Source organism: Semicossyphus pulcher, unplaced genomic scaffold (genome assembly GCF_022749685.1).
Source record: "Semicossyphus pulcher isolate SPU_LCO1_2020_fin unplaced genomic scaffold, fSemPul1.0.p SCAF_3, whole genome shotgun sequence".
Taxonomy (NCBI): Eukaryota; Metazoa; Chordata; class Actinopteri; order Labriformes; family Labridae; genus Semicossyphus; species Semicossyphus pulcher.
Window position 1 is genome coordinate 34,741,263 of NW_027211704.1, and position 16,238 is coordinate 34,757,500.

General features: G+C 44.0%; 2 protein-coding genes across 2 annotated transcripts; one reads left to right on the forward strand and one right to left on the reverse strand.

The window, feature by feature from the left end:
• The first annotated feature begins 1,083 nt into the window (after window positions 1-1,083).
• ppp1r15b (protein phosphatase 1, regulatory subunit 15B) lies at window positions 1,084-8,073 on the forward strand. Its single transcript, XM_069678952.1, has 2 exons — window positions 1,084-3,807; window positions 4,921-8,073. The coding sequence occupies exons 1-2, from the start codon at window positions 1,813-1,815 to the stop codon at window positions 5,131-5,133; spliced, it is 2,208 nt and encodes a 735-aa protein (XP_069535053.1). The 5' UTR covers window positions 1,084-1,812; the 3' UTR covers window positions 5,134-8,073.
• Window positions 8,074-9,568: 1,495 nt separating this feature from the next.
• LOC138605291 (achaete-scute homolog 5-like) lies at window positions 9,569-12,140 on the reverse strand. The gene is made up of 2 exons (XM_069677436.1): window positions 12,038-12,140; window positions 9,569-10,131 (listed from the first exon to the last, which is right to left on the reverse strand). Exons 1-2 carry the CDS (start codon window positions 12,138-12,140, stop codon window positions 9,569-9,571), a joined length of 666 nt encoding a protein of 221 aa, XP_069533537.1.
• Window positions 12,141-16,238: the final 4,098 nt, after the last annotated feature.

Consider the following 16,238-nt stretch of genomic DNA (forward strand, 5'->3'; position numbering starts at 1 on the left):
TCTTCCTCTTTCCCTCCTCATGTTTCTTAATTATTCCCTCCTTCCACACCTTCTCTCCTTGTTTTTGCATGCTACAAATTTATAAATATATTTTAAAAATTCAGCGTTGAGTCTCAGCACATTTTGCTTTAAGTTCTTTTTTTGATTTTGAAGGCAGCACTTTACGTTTAGTGAGTACTTTAGCATTATTGTAGTTCTACTTTTAATTAGATACAGGCTTTATTTTTATCTTGATCTAATCTGCTTTATTTAAGGGATCCTCAACATTTGGCTCAGCTCAGAAAAACTTCATTTAGTGCAGTTTCTGGATTTTCAGTGAAATGTATCAACACATTGACCTGTGATTGGTATGTGTGCACATATTTCACTTAAATTACTTGATACAATTATCTGGAGCATTATAATTTAACCTTACATTTGAATATGAAACATTATTGCATACATGTATTGACTGATAACATGTATGAACAACATATAAAAGTCTGACCATGCTTGGCTCTAAATGTTTTTACCAAAGTCATAATGTTATGGATCATATTTAACAATTACCTTAAAAGATCATCTTTTTATTATGCCTGGTATTTATTTTAAAGAAAGAACAGAAATGCTCACAGACAGGAGCCGGCTCTTTTGCATCACTAACTTCTTTTGCTTCTGCAGAAAGCATGCTGACCTGAGCATTCATCAACACAGGAAAATCATGGAGTGTGCTTTTAAAAAAAGGTATAGATATTTCTGATAAAAATAGATTAATGTATTAAAATTAAAACTCAGAGTCACTTTTATAAAGTTAAATTATTGTTCTCCATTCTTCCATTGGATACCCTGAACTTATATCATTGACCCTGCAGGCTGTAACAGAGCTCTGGGTCTCAGTTAGGGACTGTGTGGGAGGCTCGGGCTGATAAGCACGTGGCAGCAGTGGAGGTCTGCTCACATGGACCTTGGACTCACTTTGATTATGAAACAGAGCAGCAGAGCGCACGTGGTGCTGTCACACGCTCCGTTGGGTTAACTAACACCGCGACGCTCCCTGCGCGAGGATTCTTCGTTAAATGAAACTCGAGTAATTGTCGGCGGTCCCTTGACTTTCTGATGAAATCTCGAACTGCAGCGTAAAGACAGACAGGCGGAAGCGACACGACGGCTGAAATAACACATTAGAGGGGAAACCCAACAGTATTAAGACTAAAAGGAGAGAGGGGGTCTAAACTGGACAACGAAGCCAGCAAATTGTTTTGTTTGGAAAGAGTATTTTAAATCGACCGTCGCTCTCTGGTTAAATAGCCGCTAAGCTAGCTTTTCTGCTAAGCTAACCTACTAGCATTACCGGCTGCCTTGTGAAGCCGTTGGAGACCTGCCGCCTTTTCACGGATCTTAAAATCAGACAAAATGGCTTTTCTTTCCATATCAGGCCTGGACTTTACCTCGCACCAGGATTCAAGTGTGTATTGTCTTTATTTGTTCTCCAGCTCCGTCACCGTCTTCACCAAGTTCTCCACCAGAAAGAAGTCCAACCACCACTCCCAGCAGAGCGCCGGGGTCACGGATGATGTTTCCTGGGTTCCCTCTGGCTCTGATTGTCGGTATGTGTGCCAGTCCGAGTAAAGACAATGTGTAACTAAAAGGACTATACTTGTTGAAATGGAAAGCGCTAATAACTGCACTTATCAGCCCGGGCTGTAGCCGCTGCAGCCTCCTTCAGTTTGACAGCTGTCAAATTAGCAGCTCTGTCATTACCGACTGAGATATATGTCACGTTGCTCAGGTTTTGTGAGATAATCTCCATTTTGCACTTTTGAGTTGAATAAAATGTTCAGAAGTATGAGCGGCGAGGGACATTTATCAAGCGGGCAGAGCTCGTCGTCGCCGGCCAGGCATGGAGTCACCTCTCCCGGGCTCGGCAGCCAGGAAAGTTCGTGGATCGGCCTGCTCTCCGTGGTGTCCAGGCCTGCGATGTCATTTCTGCAAAAGTATCTCCCGGGTCGACCCCGAAACCCGGCCCTGTCTGACAAAGGAGCCGGGTGGAAGAGTGGCGATTTGAAAAATAGCTTTGTTGATGAAGAAAGTGAGTTTTTAAGACAGCTGGACGACATGATGCCGCTAACGCAACAAGCGGCTCCTCACTTGACCTACCTGCGGTGTCAGCACCACGAAGCCTCCGGCCTGCTGGAGCCAACGGGCGGCGGGACTCTCCCTTGGCTGACCGTTGATTCTCTGCGCGAAATAGGGATACACAGTGCAGAGGAACTGGACTTAAATCTTTGCCAGCAGACCCAGGTTGGATATTTCTCTTCTGCCAGGACTTTTCTCAGTCATGTTCGATTGAGCTCGATGTCATCTCAGGAAATAAAACTAACAGGAGGGAAGGACTGGGTGACAGATGTGGTCAGCGCTTCTAAGAGCAGTGGGGCTAAAAGCAGGACGTGGTGGGGCAGCTTTTGGGGAGGCGAGGAGAGTTCAGAGAAGGGGCTGTCAGATTTGTCCCAGGCTGAGGAGGGGACTGTGACAGGCCGGCTTTGTCAACAACAGGCTGCGGCTGAGACAAATGCCCCCACTGCTGAAACAACCACTGTGTTTGTCCAGAGCAACAGCAGGGGATGGACGCTGGGAGAAAACACTGGACATACTGACCACAAAGAGCAGCCAGCCAACAATGGAGGCCTTCAAACAGTCCAGAACACAGAGACATCCACACCAGACCAGCATCTCAGCATCAGTAACCACCTGAGCAGTTCAGGAGCTGCCGCCACCTGCAGTGAGGTGGCAGTTCTGACCCCTGATCAGGACAATGGATACTCCAGTCTGGAGGAGGAACACTTCCAAATGTGCCACCTGTACATGGTGAAGGCCCAGAGTGAAGAGCCGCGTCAGCAGGAGCCTGAGTCAGCTGAAACTAGTGCCGCTATTAAGACGGAAATGGAGGAGGAGACCTCTGAGGAGGGAGAGTCAACATCAGGAAAGGAAGAGGGGAGGCAGGAAGACGAGGAGAACCAGGAGGAAGCAGCTGAGGAGGGTCAGGCTGCGGAAGCGACGGTGCTCAACACCCCACAGTGCCAGAACAAGGCCATTGCCTTCATCATGGGCTGCCCCTGCAGTGACGATGACAGCAGCCAGTCAGACGGGGACTCCAGTGATGACGATGATGATGATGATGGCTTTGACAGCGAGGGCTCGTCTGATCTGTCTGACTCCACTGAGGAAGACGACGAGGACGATGACGCAGACTCGGACAGCGAGGCGGACTCTGAGGCGGAGCGTCTCTGGAGCTCACTGAGCCAAAATACAGACCCCTACAACCCTCGAAACTTCACCGCCCGGCTGCACACCCACAGTACCCCGCCCAGGAACATCCCCACCTCCACGCCTCCCTCCTCCTCCCAGTCCACCCCCGCCTCCTCCCCAGACCTCACACCACTTCCCCTCTCATCCCTCGCAGCCTCCCCTCCCCTCACCTCCTCCTCCCCGCCCTCTGGAAATGACACCTGGGATGACTCAACCTCGGCCAGTGAGGTGGACGAAGCGGAGAGCGTCCGCCTGTGGAGCTCCTTCAGCTGCTCCTCAGACCCCTACAGCCCCTTTAACTTTCAGGCCTCGACCAGGACTCGAGGGGCCATCGATGCAGGGCCCCGGGCCAGGGCCAGGGCCAAGGCCAAAAAGGCCTCCCAGACACCCCCTCGCTCCCCCCACCATAACCCGACATCTCCACCTGAGTACAGGAAGGAGGAGGCTGAGGAGAGGCTGGACAGTGGCTTCTCTGAACCCTGCACCTCCTCCAGCACCCGGAGCTGCAGCACAAGCAAAAAGGTCAGTTTGTTTGCTTTCAGTTTGACGGTAGTTGTACAAAGTTTCATTCAATATTAAGTTCAGTTGATTTGTATTCTTTTTTTGCCTTCATTTTATTTGAACTCGCAGGATGCGTTTCCCTCTTCAGGCCTGCAAAGAAACTTTAAACGATTCAGAAAGGCAAATCAGAAACGAGTCGTCATTCCATCCGACCAACATTTCAAAACCCAAAGAAATTCAGTCTAAAAAGATTAAAAACATTTAGTGCACGTAGCGTAACGTTTCTTTGAGAAGGTGTTTTCTGGTTTTAAATAAGTGTTGAGTTGTGCTTTTTTCCCAGTGAACAGATGACACAAATGCTGTTCAGCTATTTTGCTTAGTTTGTCTTGAAGGGGGAAAAGATTTAGTAGAGTACATTGAATTAAGAGTATAATTAAAAGCAACATAACAAGAAGGAACTTTTAGCAGCACTGATGTCGAAATGTTTCTAACCATACAACAGGAGCCCAAACAAAGACGAAAGAATGTGACATTTAAAGTAAATTTGAACAGTGAGATAGTTTTCTTTCCTTCCAGCTGAAGTTAAAGTCCTTTACTTTATGCGCACAGTTTCCAAGTGTCCCACTTTCTTGCAGCTCTTCATGTGATGAAACAAGTTGACTGGAAGTGAAACTGTGACTCGTTTGTCATCATGACTCAGGTCAGAGTCGGAGTGGACCTCAGAGTCTAAATGATCCAGAGTCAGTCTGAACACGGAGCCTGTCAGCACTCTGATTCAGATGTTTGTCTGGCAGACTGTGGGCACGATTTTAAGCTTGTATTAATTTTAATTAAACATCAAAATACCCAGCAATGTATAGCTGGCTTAAAATAAAACAATGATACTCATCATAATAATTATGAAAAAAGACAAATAACTACTAACTCCTTCCATTAAATAAATTTAATGACACATGATCGATAGATTTCACTTATCTTGCTCTTTAACATGTTTTTTAAAGACTTTTCGGTCTTTATTTTGAAAGTTCAGCTTTGTGTGAGAATAACGAACTACATGTTCACCAGAAATCTGCAAACTTTAAGTTTGGCCTCAGCAGCACTGACTCAGGGCTCTTCTTCTCCTGTTCCTGTCAGGTTCGTTTCTGCGACGATGTGGAGGAGTTCTTTGCCAGCTGTAGTGAGGAGGAGGAGGACCGACGGGGTCCCTGGGAGGAGCTGGCCCGGGACCGCTGCCGATTCCTGCGACGCTGCCAGGAGGTGGAGCAGAGCATCGCCTTCTGCCTGCAGCCGCAGCACCGCAGCCTGGTGTACCACCGCCTCACTGTGCTCTACGTCCAGGAAGCCTGAGGAACGTCTGTCCTTCACGGCCAGGACGCAGGAGGAGCGTCTGTCCTCCACGTCCGGGACGCCCGAGGAACGTCTGTCCTCCACGTCCGGGACGCCCGAGGAACGTCTGTCCTTCACGGCCAGGACGCAGGAGGAGCGTCTGTCCTCCACGTCCGGGACGCCCGAGGAACGTCTGTCCTCCACGTCCGGGACGCCCGAGGAACGTCTGTCCTCCACGTCCGGGACGCCCGAGGAACGTCTGTCCTTAACGTCCTGTTTGACGCTGATCTCTTGTTGAACATGTCATACTGAGGAAATGAGAGGCTGCACTTGCATTGAGACACTATAAAGACACAGAGCGAGCATATGGACAGACTGACAGAGCTGCTGAACTCTACTGACTGACTTTGTCGTCTTTCTGATGGGATTCAACCTCAGACTGAGTCCACTTGTTTCTACAGCTTCGTCCTTTTGGACATATTTGTCTAATCCAACACGAATCAGGGCCGCTTCATAACAGACTCATCCAGTTAAACACTAACGAGGGATTAGAAGGGCTTTACTTCACTGTGAGGAGAGTCGACGTGTTTTTATTTCCAGGGACAGAAAGATGTCTGAAAATGTCTGCAGCTTCTTGTCAGTTTCAGTTTTTCCTCGAGTTTGTTCCTCTCGTGTTTTCATCCATTTTACACTTTCAGTTTTTGTGCTGGTAACGTCCCAGACACACAAACAAGCTTTTGTTTTCATCGCAAACAAGAACAGCAAAGTGAAGTCAGGGTTTTAACAAATCATAAAAGAGAGAAAATATCAAACACAGGATACTTTCACCTCTTCAGGTTCGATCCACTAATCGATGAATCAATTCTTCAGCTCTGCCTGAAACACACAGTGACGTTTGTTCCATTGATTCTGTTCTATTGTAACTTTGTTTGGAAACGGCAGCTTTGAATTATAATCAAACCACAGCTGCACTCATTGATCCTCCCCCAACATTAAAGTCAGATAAGTGAACAGAAGATTTAAACCTGTTAAATAATTATTCAGTTCAGTATTTATATTTGCAGCCAAAGTTTTCTCTTTAAAGCCAAAGATCGCTCAGTGTGAGCTGAGACCCGGAGGAAGTGAGGCTCAAGTGTTTGAATCTGATTCATTTGCATGAATTTATGTAAGCAGAAAATGTTCCTCCACCTGCTCAGAATGTCACGTAATCACTGATGATCAATGACCAGCAGTATTCTGCCTCTGATCAGTAAATACATAATTCACAACTCGTATTAAAGTTTATATTAATAACGCTTCTCTTTTACCCGGGAGCCAACAAACAGGAAACACAGCATCAGTAACACCTGAAGAACATTTGAACTGTTGGGACTTTCTTAATAAGACAAATATAAAAAGTATTCTGTTTGATTTCTAACATGGGTCAAGAGTTTTCTCTTCCTCTTAACGCAAAGCAGCTGCACGAGAACTTTACATGTTCTAATATTCTAAATGATCCTTTGATTTTCGAGCTAAGGCTGCGAGTGTACAACATGTTTTACGCTGAGCAGTTTAGTGCGAAGTCTGCCGGAGAATGTTTCCTGTGTGCTGATCAACTAAGCATTCATTCGTCAGTCATCCTTGAGTGTTTCAGTTGAACTGCTAATGTGTGGTTGGTTGTAAAAACAAACGGATTATTTTAATTTTTAGTTCATTAAATGTGAAGACAACAAAGAAAAACTTGCAACAACAGTCTTAAACCCAAAGACGAAAGTTGATTGTGAAATCGAGGTGTTTCTAAACCTTTGATCCTATTTTTACATATTTTGGAGTCTTAATGAATAATAGGTACAAAAAGTGTTGGAAGTTCTCTTGTAGATTATGTTAAAGAAAAGGATTCTTTGAGACCAGAGACGGCTGTTATTACATCGATGGAGGCAGCAGTAGACCAGAACCTCCTGTGTTCTGTGATGTAAAATTAGTGGTTTTGTCAATGGAGTCTGGTGTGTGTGCAGAGAGCGATGTAACGTCTGTGTGTGGTTAAAACAATCATCTTCCTCTGCTGTAACAAAAAGGTCTATCTCTGTAGGGATCCTTTCTGTCATGTTGTCACACACTTAGAAGAACAATCTGAGCCTGTCAGTGGAAACAACAAGAACTTTTAGTGGACGACCTTTGACCCATCAAGGATTATGTTGCAGCCATTACAGCCTGTTTCACTGCTGCAGGATGAACACATCTACTGGAGACATTCACACACTTTCTGTATCTATTAATCATTTAGACCCAAAGTCAACATGTAAAAAACAAACTAGGGCTCAGGTGAAAAACACCACAATAACCCTTTAAACAGGATATCTGAGACTTCAGAGAAACTAAACTTTAATTTAATAAATAACTTTGACAGTTCAGAAGAAGTTCTCTGTGACAGGACGTTCCAAACAAGTCGCTGTCTGCGTGTCACTGATTAAAGTCTCCTTGAGCACTGAGGAAGTGGATGTTTGATGTTTAATTGCTGCACAGTGTTGAATTAACAGCAGTCGTGTTCCTGTCTCTGATGTTTCATGATTAATACTTAAAAATGACAACACACACTTTATTTGAGTGATAAACCTGTCCAACGACAGCTCTGCAACAGACGGACTCTAGCAGGAAACTACAGATGAATCTTTGGTCATATTTTAATCAAATGCTTTTTATTTTTCTAATGTATCTTTTGTTTGGTGGCTGACTCCTTCTGCTTCTTCATTTCCTCACAACTAAGTATGACAATTAAATATTAAATCAATATTTAATGATCACACTCTGGCTCCTCTGCTTTTTCTCTCTGCGTGATTTCACAGTTTAGTAAGGCCTTCAGTGTCCAGGGATCTGCTCTTCATACGTGGAGTTATTCGGATTAAAAGGCTGACAGGAGTGAGGTATTTGTAGACATCTTAGAGCTGGTTTAAAATCATCTGGAACTGTTCAAATACACACAATAAAAATTAGAGATAAAAGACATGAACTCGAAGATCTCTTTAGGAAGTGTTAAAAAGACCAGCAGATCCAGAACTGTTCTTGTATTAAAATGTGAATTTGATTTATTTATGTATTTGTATTGGAAAGCTGAACTCACTTGGTTGACAACATATTTTAACACACAATGACGCCCACGAATCTCCCAAAACACCATATGTACCCGCGATCACGTGATCAAACCTCAGACAGTCATATGAGTAATGATCATGAGTTATTTCAAAATAAAAGCGCACTCATACACGTACATCCACTTCAAATGTTTATTCCAACCCCCAATCCACGGAAGCAGATTCTTAAATGAGCACCTTTATCTGCCCGTACAGGAGTTATAATTAATGTGAGTAATTCATTATATAGCATTTCTGTTATCAAGGTGATATATTGCAATTTTTTTATTCAATTCTTTTGAAAAGATGTCATTTGCATAAAATAGAAGTAAAAAAGTTTACTTTTTAATGCAAATAAAACTGCACTTGTATTTATCACAGTCCCTGGAACATCCAACATCATAGAACTACTTTTTCTGCAGTCTGTGTGAGGGAATAAACATTAGCCAAAATAATACAAAACAATCTTTGCATTGATTAAAAAAATGTGTTAAGAATCGATTGTCAAGTGTATCCAACTTTCTAACACCTACAACCGATGGCCGGACCAAAATTGTGTCTTTTGCCCACAACGGCTGTATTTACTGCTAATTAGCTCATGCTAGCATGCTAACATGCAAAACTAAGATGGTGCACCGTGTAAACATTATACCTGTTACAGTGCATTGGCATTTTGAGCGTGTTAGCTTGCGGATGTTAGCATTTATCTGCTGTGTTAACTGCTAATCAGCAAATATTAGCATGCTATGTTAGCATGTTGACAGACTAAACTAAGCTGAACTCACTCGGCTGAGAATAATAAATATCTTAATAAGAAATGATGCCCATGAATCCCTCACACATTCATTAACCTGCTCAATGATCAAAACCCAGCCAATCAGATCAATAATTGTCATGACTTATTTCAAAATAAGAGCGCACATTGTAAGTTGTTTCATCATTGAACATTAGAAGAGTAAATTCTGTTGTATAACAGCTGAAGGACACACTAAGGACTGGTTCAGTGGGGACTCTAGTTAGCTCACATGAACACAAACTCAAAATGAAGACAAAAGATTTCACTTTTCTCAGGTGAAGAAGAAGTAAAAAAATAAAAGTAATAAGTGCACCTTTTTTTGGCTACTTTTTTCAAAATCAAGACTGAATGAAGACTGAAGATCAAACTCGTTAAACAGAAGCACACAGAACAAGAGAACATCTCTCTCTGACACACCACTTTATATTATTTCAGTAGCTAACAGCTCTTCTTCTAGTGTTCTCAGAGGGATGGGCCTGTCGTGTCCCTATGTTTGCACTTCAGTTCAAGTGAAACAGGAAGTGGAAGGTGGTGGTCTCGGCAGGGTGGATGTTCAACACGTGACCCCATCAGACTCTCCTCCACAGTCCGGTCCAGGAGACGTGGTGTTGGGCGACTCCCCCCTGCTGTGCCTGCCGTCCTCCAGCTCCACCAGGCCCTGCAGGTATTTGATGTACCTGATGGCGGCTCGCAGCGTCTCCACCTTGCTGAGCCTCTTGTCAGCACTCTGACCCGGCAGGTGGTCCCGCAGTTTGGCGTAACCCTGGTTCACACACCTCACCCTCTGACGCTCTCGCTCGTTACGTTTCTGGATGAAGGCCGGCTCAAAGGGACACTCGTACACGCTGAAGTGTCCATGGTGGTGGAAGGGGGCCAGGTAGGGCAGGAGACCAGGGCCGGGGCCCCTCAGAGGGCCCTTGTAGGGGTCCATACTGGAGGGGTAGAGGAGGAAGGGGACAGAGCCGGACAGGGAGCGCTGAGAGATGCTGGCGTTCTCGCGGTGAGCAGCAGGGGGAGACAGACTGAAGCTCAGGTAAGACGCTGGAGAGAAGGTGGAGCTCATCATGTGACCTGAAACAGACGTCAGTGAAGGTTCATCCTCAGAGTCCTGCTGAGCTGCAAACAGACAGCACACAGACACAGAGGCAGGTTCAATGCAGAGTCAAAGCAGAAGTACCTTAAACCTGCATTCTTTCTAAAGTCCAGCAGGGGGCGACTCCATCCTATAGAAGTCTATGAGAACATGCTCCTCCTCCTCTCCTGATTTATTCCCTCAGTAAACATGTTCCTAATGAGTTTATGGTCTCAGTCTCTAGTTTCAAGTCTTCTTCAACACAGCATGATGTTCATTTAGTCACTGATGCTCCCAGTTAGAGTCACACACACCAGGAAGAGGGGCGGGTTTAGGGCGGGGCTACCTGTGATTGACAAGTCGATTTCATGGGGACCTAAAACATGTCTCATTCACGGGTCAGTTTTACTAAAAAACAACACAAGCCTGGTTATTTTATCAATGAGTACATTTTGTTCAAAGCTTGTTTTTCACTACCAAAAATTAGCTTCCCAGTTAATATCTCATGTACTGTGAATTACAGATGAACCTTTCCAACCAAGCTAGCTCTAGCATTAGCTGAAAACGTATCCGCAAACCCCTCTCTCCTCTCTCAAACACACAATTAAATCACTGACAAAGCTGAGCTAACAAGCCAGGTATGGTTAGCACAGACACAGATAGCTGCTAATCAGTGCTAACATATGAATAAAATAATAGTAGAATGTGACCGAGTGTGTGAGACGTGTTGGACGGTCTGTTCGTCCAATAAAGCGCACACACAGATTATCTGTCTGATATTTACATGAACAAATCTCCAAAAGGCTCCAACAGCACAAACACGGCCCAGAGGTTACGTTCAGTGACTGAGTTAGCTGAGGGGACACCTAGCAGACAGCTAGCAGCTCCCAGCTGTCACTCAAAGAGTCACTGAGAAAGAAAGAAGCTCAACCTTGACTTTTGCACGCATCACGCCTGTTTCAAAGGGTCAGCTTCAGCTTCATGAAGACAACGTGCATTTAAAAAGACTTGTAGTTTGATGTTTTGTGGCCTCTAGCCTGAACACAGTACACAGCTGTGGCAGAAATGAAGAGCCCACACTCCACATGTTCCTTAAATCAGCATCTCTCTCTTCATGTCATGGCCAGCCCAATCCAGATGTGACCCTCATTAAAACCTCCTGAGCGTGATCAAGAGGAAGACGGACGGTCACAAGCCATCGAACAGCCGAGCTGCTCCAAGAGCGGCCGGACGTCACCCAGCAGCTCTGTGACAGACTGAAGGAGAGCGTGCAGAGATGCATGAGAGCTGTGATGAAAAGGTTATTCACTGTGACCTCTTCCCGAGTTAAAACATTCTGTTGTTTCAACATGAACTTAAATTATTCGAGCTCTGAAAAACATCTTAACCAGTCGTCACTTTCTGCAAATAAAAGATGAGAAATTTGATTTTGAAGTTGGGCGAAATGTTTTATATAATAAAACAACCGTTCATTTGACACAATCACAAACCTATAAATAGAAGAACCGGAGAAGAACATATTTTTGCAGTGGTTTCCTTAATCCAGAGTAAACTGTTCAAGAGAAAAGCTGTGCTGATTAGTGTAAATATAGTCTTAGCTGGCTAGCCTGTTAGCCGCTAGCTCTGCTTTATTTAAGCAGGAAAAAGAGATTAAAAATCTCTTTTTAAGAGTGTCCTGGCCGAGCCGGGCAACACTGCGCCGCCATACACACAAACATAACACAGAACACGTGACTATAACACAATCAAAGACATGAAGTAACAAGTGAAACTTTGTCTAAAACAACCACCATCATAAACATCTCAAGCAGAACATCTACAGCCAGATGTGTCTGCCTCCAAGTTATTCAAGAGCACCTAAAGGCATCCCATGAGACACGTTCCTTTAGCTCCTTTGTAACTGGTTCCATGTGAAGGGAGCAGCAAACTTAAACCCAGTTCAGTCCTGACCTTTGGGACAGACAGTAAGAGCCGCTCCTGGGACCGGAGACTGTAAGCTCCTGCTCTTCTGACTGACGTGGCTTAGAAGGTAAGAGGGAAGCGTTCCTGTCATGACCTGCGTCCTTATTCTACTGAGACACGTCCTGATGTGTCCAGACTTTTATTCTGGAAACATCTTCATTCAGTCAAACAGCCGCAGACTCCACCCACTGATGGAGACAGGAAGATGAAGGTCGAGGAAAAGCTTGTAAGTGGCGATAAATGTTCCAGAGTCAAGACTGAACTTTGACCAAACCACCAACTAAGAACAAACGGCTGCTGTTTTTCTGAAGGCCCAAACTTTCACCAGTGTTAGCATCACCACAGTGTACAAGTACTCTGTTACAGCTCCAAGTCCGTTTGAAATCACACCTCAACAAGAGAACAGAAGTGCTATTAAAATAGACTTTGAGTGGATTAAATAAAACATGGATTAAAAGCTGAGACCAGAGACGGAGGACACCACCGACTGTAAAGATTATCACTAATAAATAAAGTCTATGAACATGTCCAACACATAATAATATGTATATTAACCACAGTGTATGTATTTATTCCTACCTGTAATCATATGAAGTGCAATGAGATGCTGTCTTTGTCTCACCTTCAGATGCTGCTGCTGCTTTCCTCCTCTGAGGCTGCAGGATGAAACACTGAAGCTTTACCTGCTCTTACTTGCTGAAGCTCCGCCCCTCCAGGTGTGTGAGGGGACGTCAGTTAACGAGACAAACACTTGAGTCTTAAGAGTTTATTAAACGATAGAACATAAAACAGAGTAATGTTGAGTTTTCAGGCTGTCAGCGAGCTGGTGTTTTTGTAAGCTTCCTGCGGACGTTATCGTCAGTGTTTCAGCATCACGTCCGATCAGGAGTGTGCACGCGTGTGAATGTGTGCGCACGCGTGTGAATGCGTGTGAACGTGTGTGTGTGTGTGTGTGTGTCATATTTGTTGTAGGAGTCGCTCGTGAAACATCAAAGAGCATCGACAGATAAAAATGAGTGTTTGCAGTTTCCTCTTCCTAAATCCTGTATTTCCAGATGAAAGGCATCAGCGCCACACACCCTTCCTGTCAGCCTCTCATCACACAACACACACTGATGACTGTTTACACACACACACACACACACACACACACACACCTGTAACATGAGCTGCTGTCTGAGAGTTACCCGCAGTCAACTGAACCCCTCATAAGACCGTTTAGTTCATTTGATGTGGGAGGAGGCGTTTCACACACACGATAGTGATAATATACTTTATTCATGGAGGCTTTTTTACACGTTTCTACTTTAAGGAGTTTTTATTAAACGGTCTTTGTCTCATGCTGATGCCTCTTCATGGCCCACAGAAGCAAAGCAAACATAATACGTATCTCTTTATGGTTATTCTCACTGCCTGTCACAGCCGTCATCAAGAGGAGCAACAGAAGCAACTGTTACATATTTATCGTTTTATTCACTAAATTCCCCAAATGCCTGTCTGTCAGTAATGTTCCACTGCTTCTAGTGTTTCTACTCCATGTGAAGAAATTCACCAGCTACCAGTTAGTCAGAGGTTTTGTCCACTGCAGCTTTAAAGTGATGAACACATTAAATTATTTAATCTCATAGTGGAATGATTCTGAAATTGGCCATCTTGCTCAACTTTGGTCAAAGTTTTCTTTCAGCCGAATGCTAATACGACAGAGGTTCTGTTGCCGAAGAGAAGGTTCTTCCTACAACCCTGCAGAACATTGGTTGGTTGGTCATACTTTGTCATCCTTCGACAGCCACGTCGAGCAGCTCACCAGATCATGTTATTGTGGAAGATCAGTAAACTGAGATCCCTTGTTTCAAAGGCTGCACTGGAGATGCTCATTCGTGCCCTCATCTCATCTCACATTGTGATGCTCTGTTCTCTTCACTCAGCACGCCTGCAGTCTGTCAGCACGCTGCTGCTGGGGTACTAACGAGGTCTCACATCACTCCCACACTTGGATCCCTGCACCGGCTCCCTGCTGCATTTAGGATCCAGTTCTTATTCTCGCTTACAGATGCCTTCATGGTCAGGCCCCAGAATAAGTGGCTGAACTTATTCACCTCTACCTGTCAACTCGCCCCCTCAGGTCAAACATGCTACAGCTTTCTGTTCACGCACCAACCCTAAGACCTGTGGTGACAGAGCTTTTCAGGCCGTAGCACCCGAACTTTGGAACGCTCTGCCCGAAGAAGACCAAGAGAAGATCTCTGACAAAGAGAAGATCTCTGACGAAGAGAAGATCTCTGACGAAGAGAAGCTCTCTGAAGAAGAGAAGATCTCTGACAAAGAGAAGCTCTCTGACAAAGAGAAGATCTCTGACAAAGAGAAGCTCTCTGACGAAGAGAAGATCTCTGACGAAGAGAAGCTCTCTGAAGAAGAGAAGATCTCTGACAAAGAGAAGCTCTCTGACGAAGAGAAGATCTCTGACAAAGAGAAGCTCTCTGACGAAGAGAAGCTCTCTGACAAAGAGAAGCTCTCTGAAGAAGAGAAGTGACGAAGAGAAGTGTGCAGGAGTCACGTGAACTTTTATAAACACGTAAAAGAACTCCTGTTTCCCTTTGTACAGTTTGTATGTGGTTGGGACAGGGCTGGGGCTCAGAGCCATGTGTTTGTGAGTTAATGTATATTTCCTGTAAAATCTTAAACTTGAAAATAAAATGTTCCAAAAAAGAAGACAAGTGAAAGAACTTCAACAAGGTCAGAATTCAAAGAAACTAGCCAACGAGTGTCTTCATGATAACAAAGTATTTTCACACTGTGTAATATAACTACTTTTAGTGCAGTAAATCATCTGTTTCTTCCCGAGCTGCTCCGAGATTCGGCTTTCTGCCTTTTATGAAAGGAAGGAGAACACGTTCGTCTTCATCCTGATCAGAACATACATTAATATATACTGTATATATATATATATAGATATAGATATAGATATAGAAAAAAGGAAAAGAAAATATATATTTACACTGAAAAAGTAGCATGTCTAAAATGTGTTAAAATGTTATGTTAAACATGTTCTAATGTACTGTATGTATCTAAATGTAATCATGAGTAAAGAAAATCAATCAGTGAAGTTTCATATGAAATGTATGAAAATAGATTTATGTAGTTTATTAAAACACATCTGATTAATATTAATCGTCGTTTTTGCAGTAGCTGAAGCTGATGACAGTTGGAGGGGTGATTATTCTCCCAACAATATTATTAATAATATTATCATATGAAATCATAGAATGGGCAGCACGGTGGTGCAGGGGTTAGCGCTGTTGCCTCACAGTTAGAAGGTCACTGGTTCAGACGTAGTGGGCCTTTCTGTGTGGAGTCTGCATGTTCTCCTCGTGCATGCGTGGGTTCCCTCCAGGTTCTCCGGCTTCCAAAGATGCTCGTTAGGTTCATCGGTGACTCTAAATTGCCCGTGGGTGTGGATGTGAGTGCCAAAGGTTGTCTGTCTCTGTGTGTCAGCCCTGCGATGGCCAACAGTCCAGGGTGTACCCCGCCTCTCGCCCAATGACAGCTGGGATAGGCTCCAGCCCCCCCCCCCACAGATAATGGATGGATGGATGGAAATCATAAAATAATATCATGTTAATAAACGAGAGACTTCTGTGAAACTTTGTATCATGATTTAATTAAAACTAATTCAATGAATGAACTTATAATCAGTTTAATTTCTTGTTACGAAACAAATGTGAGAACTTTCACTCCAGCGTTATCTCCATCATACCTGCTGCCCCTTCCTGCTAATATCGCTACATTTGTCGTTGTATATTTCGTAAGAGCTTTTTAAATTAAACAAGTTTGCAGACTTTTCCTCATTTGTGGGATTCAAAAAGAAAATGTACAAACTAATGTTAAAGTGAAAACATTAAAATAAGGGTCCTAGAATAGATCCTTGTGGAACACACACACACTGAGAAACACACACACACACACACACACACACACTGAGAAACACACACACACACACACACACTGAGAAACACACACACACACACTGAGAAACACACATACACACACACACACTGAGAAACACACACACACTGAGAAACACACACACAGACACACACACACTGAGAAACACACATACACACACACACACTGAGAAACACACACACACACACACACACTGAGAAACACACATACACACACACACACTGAG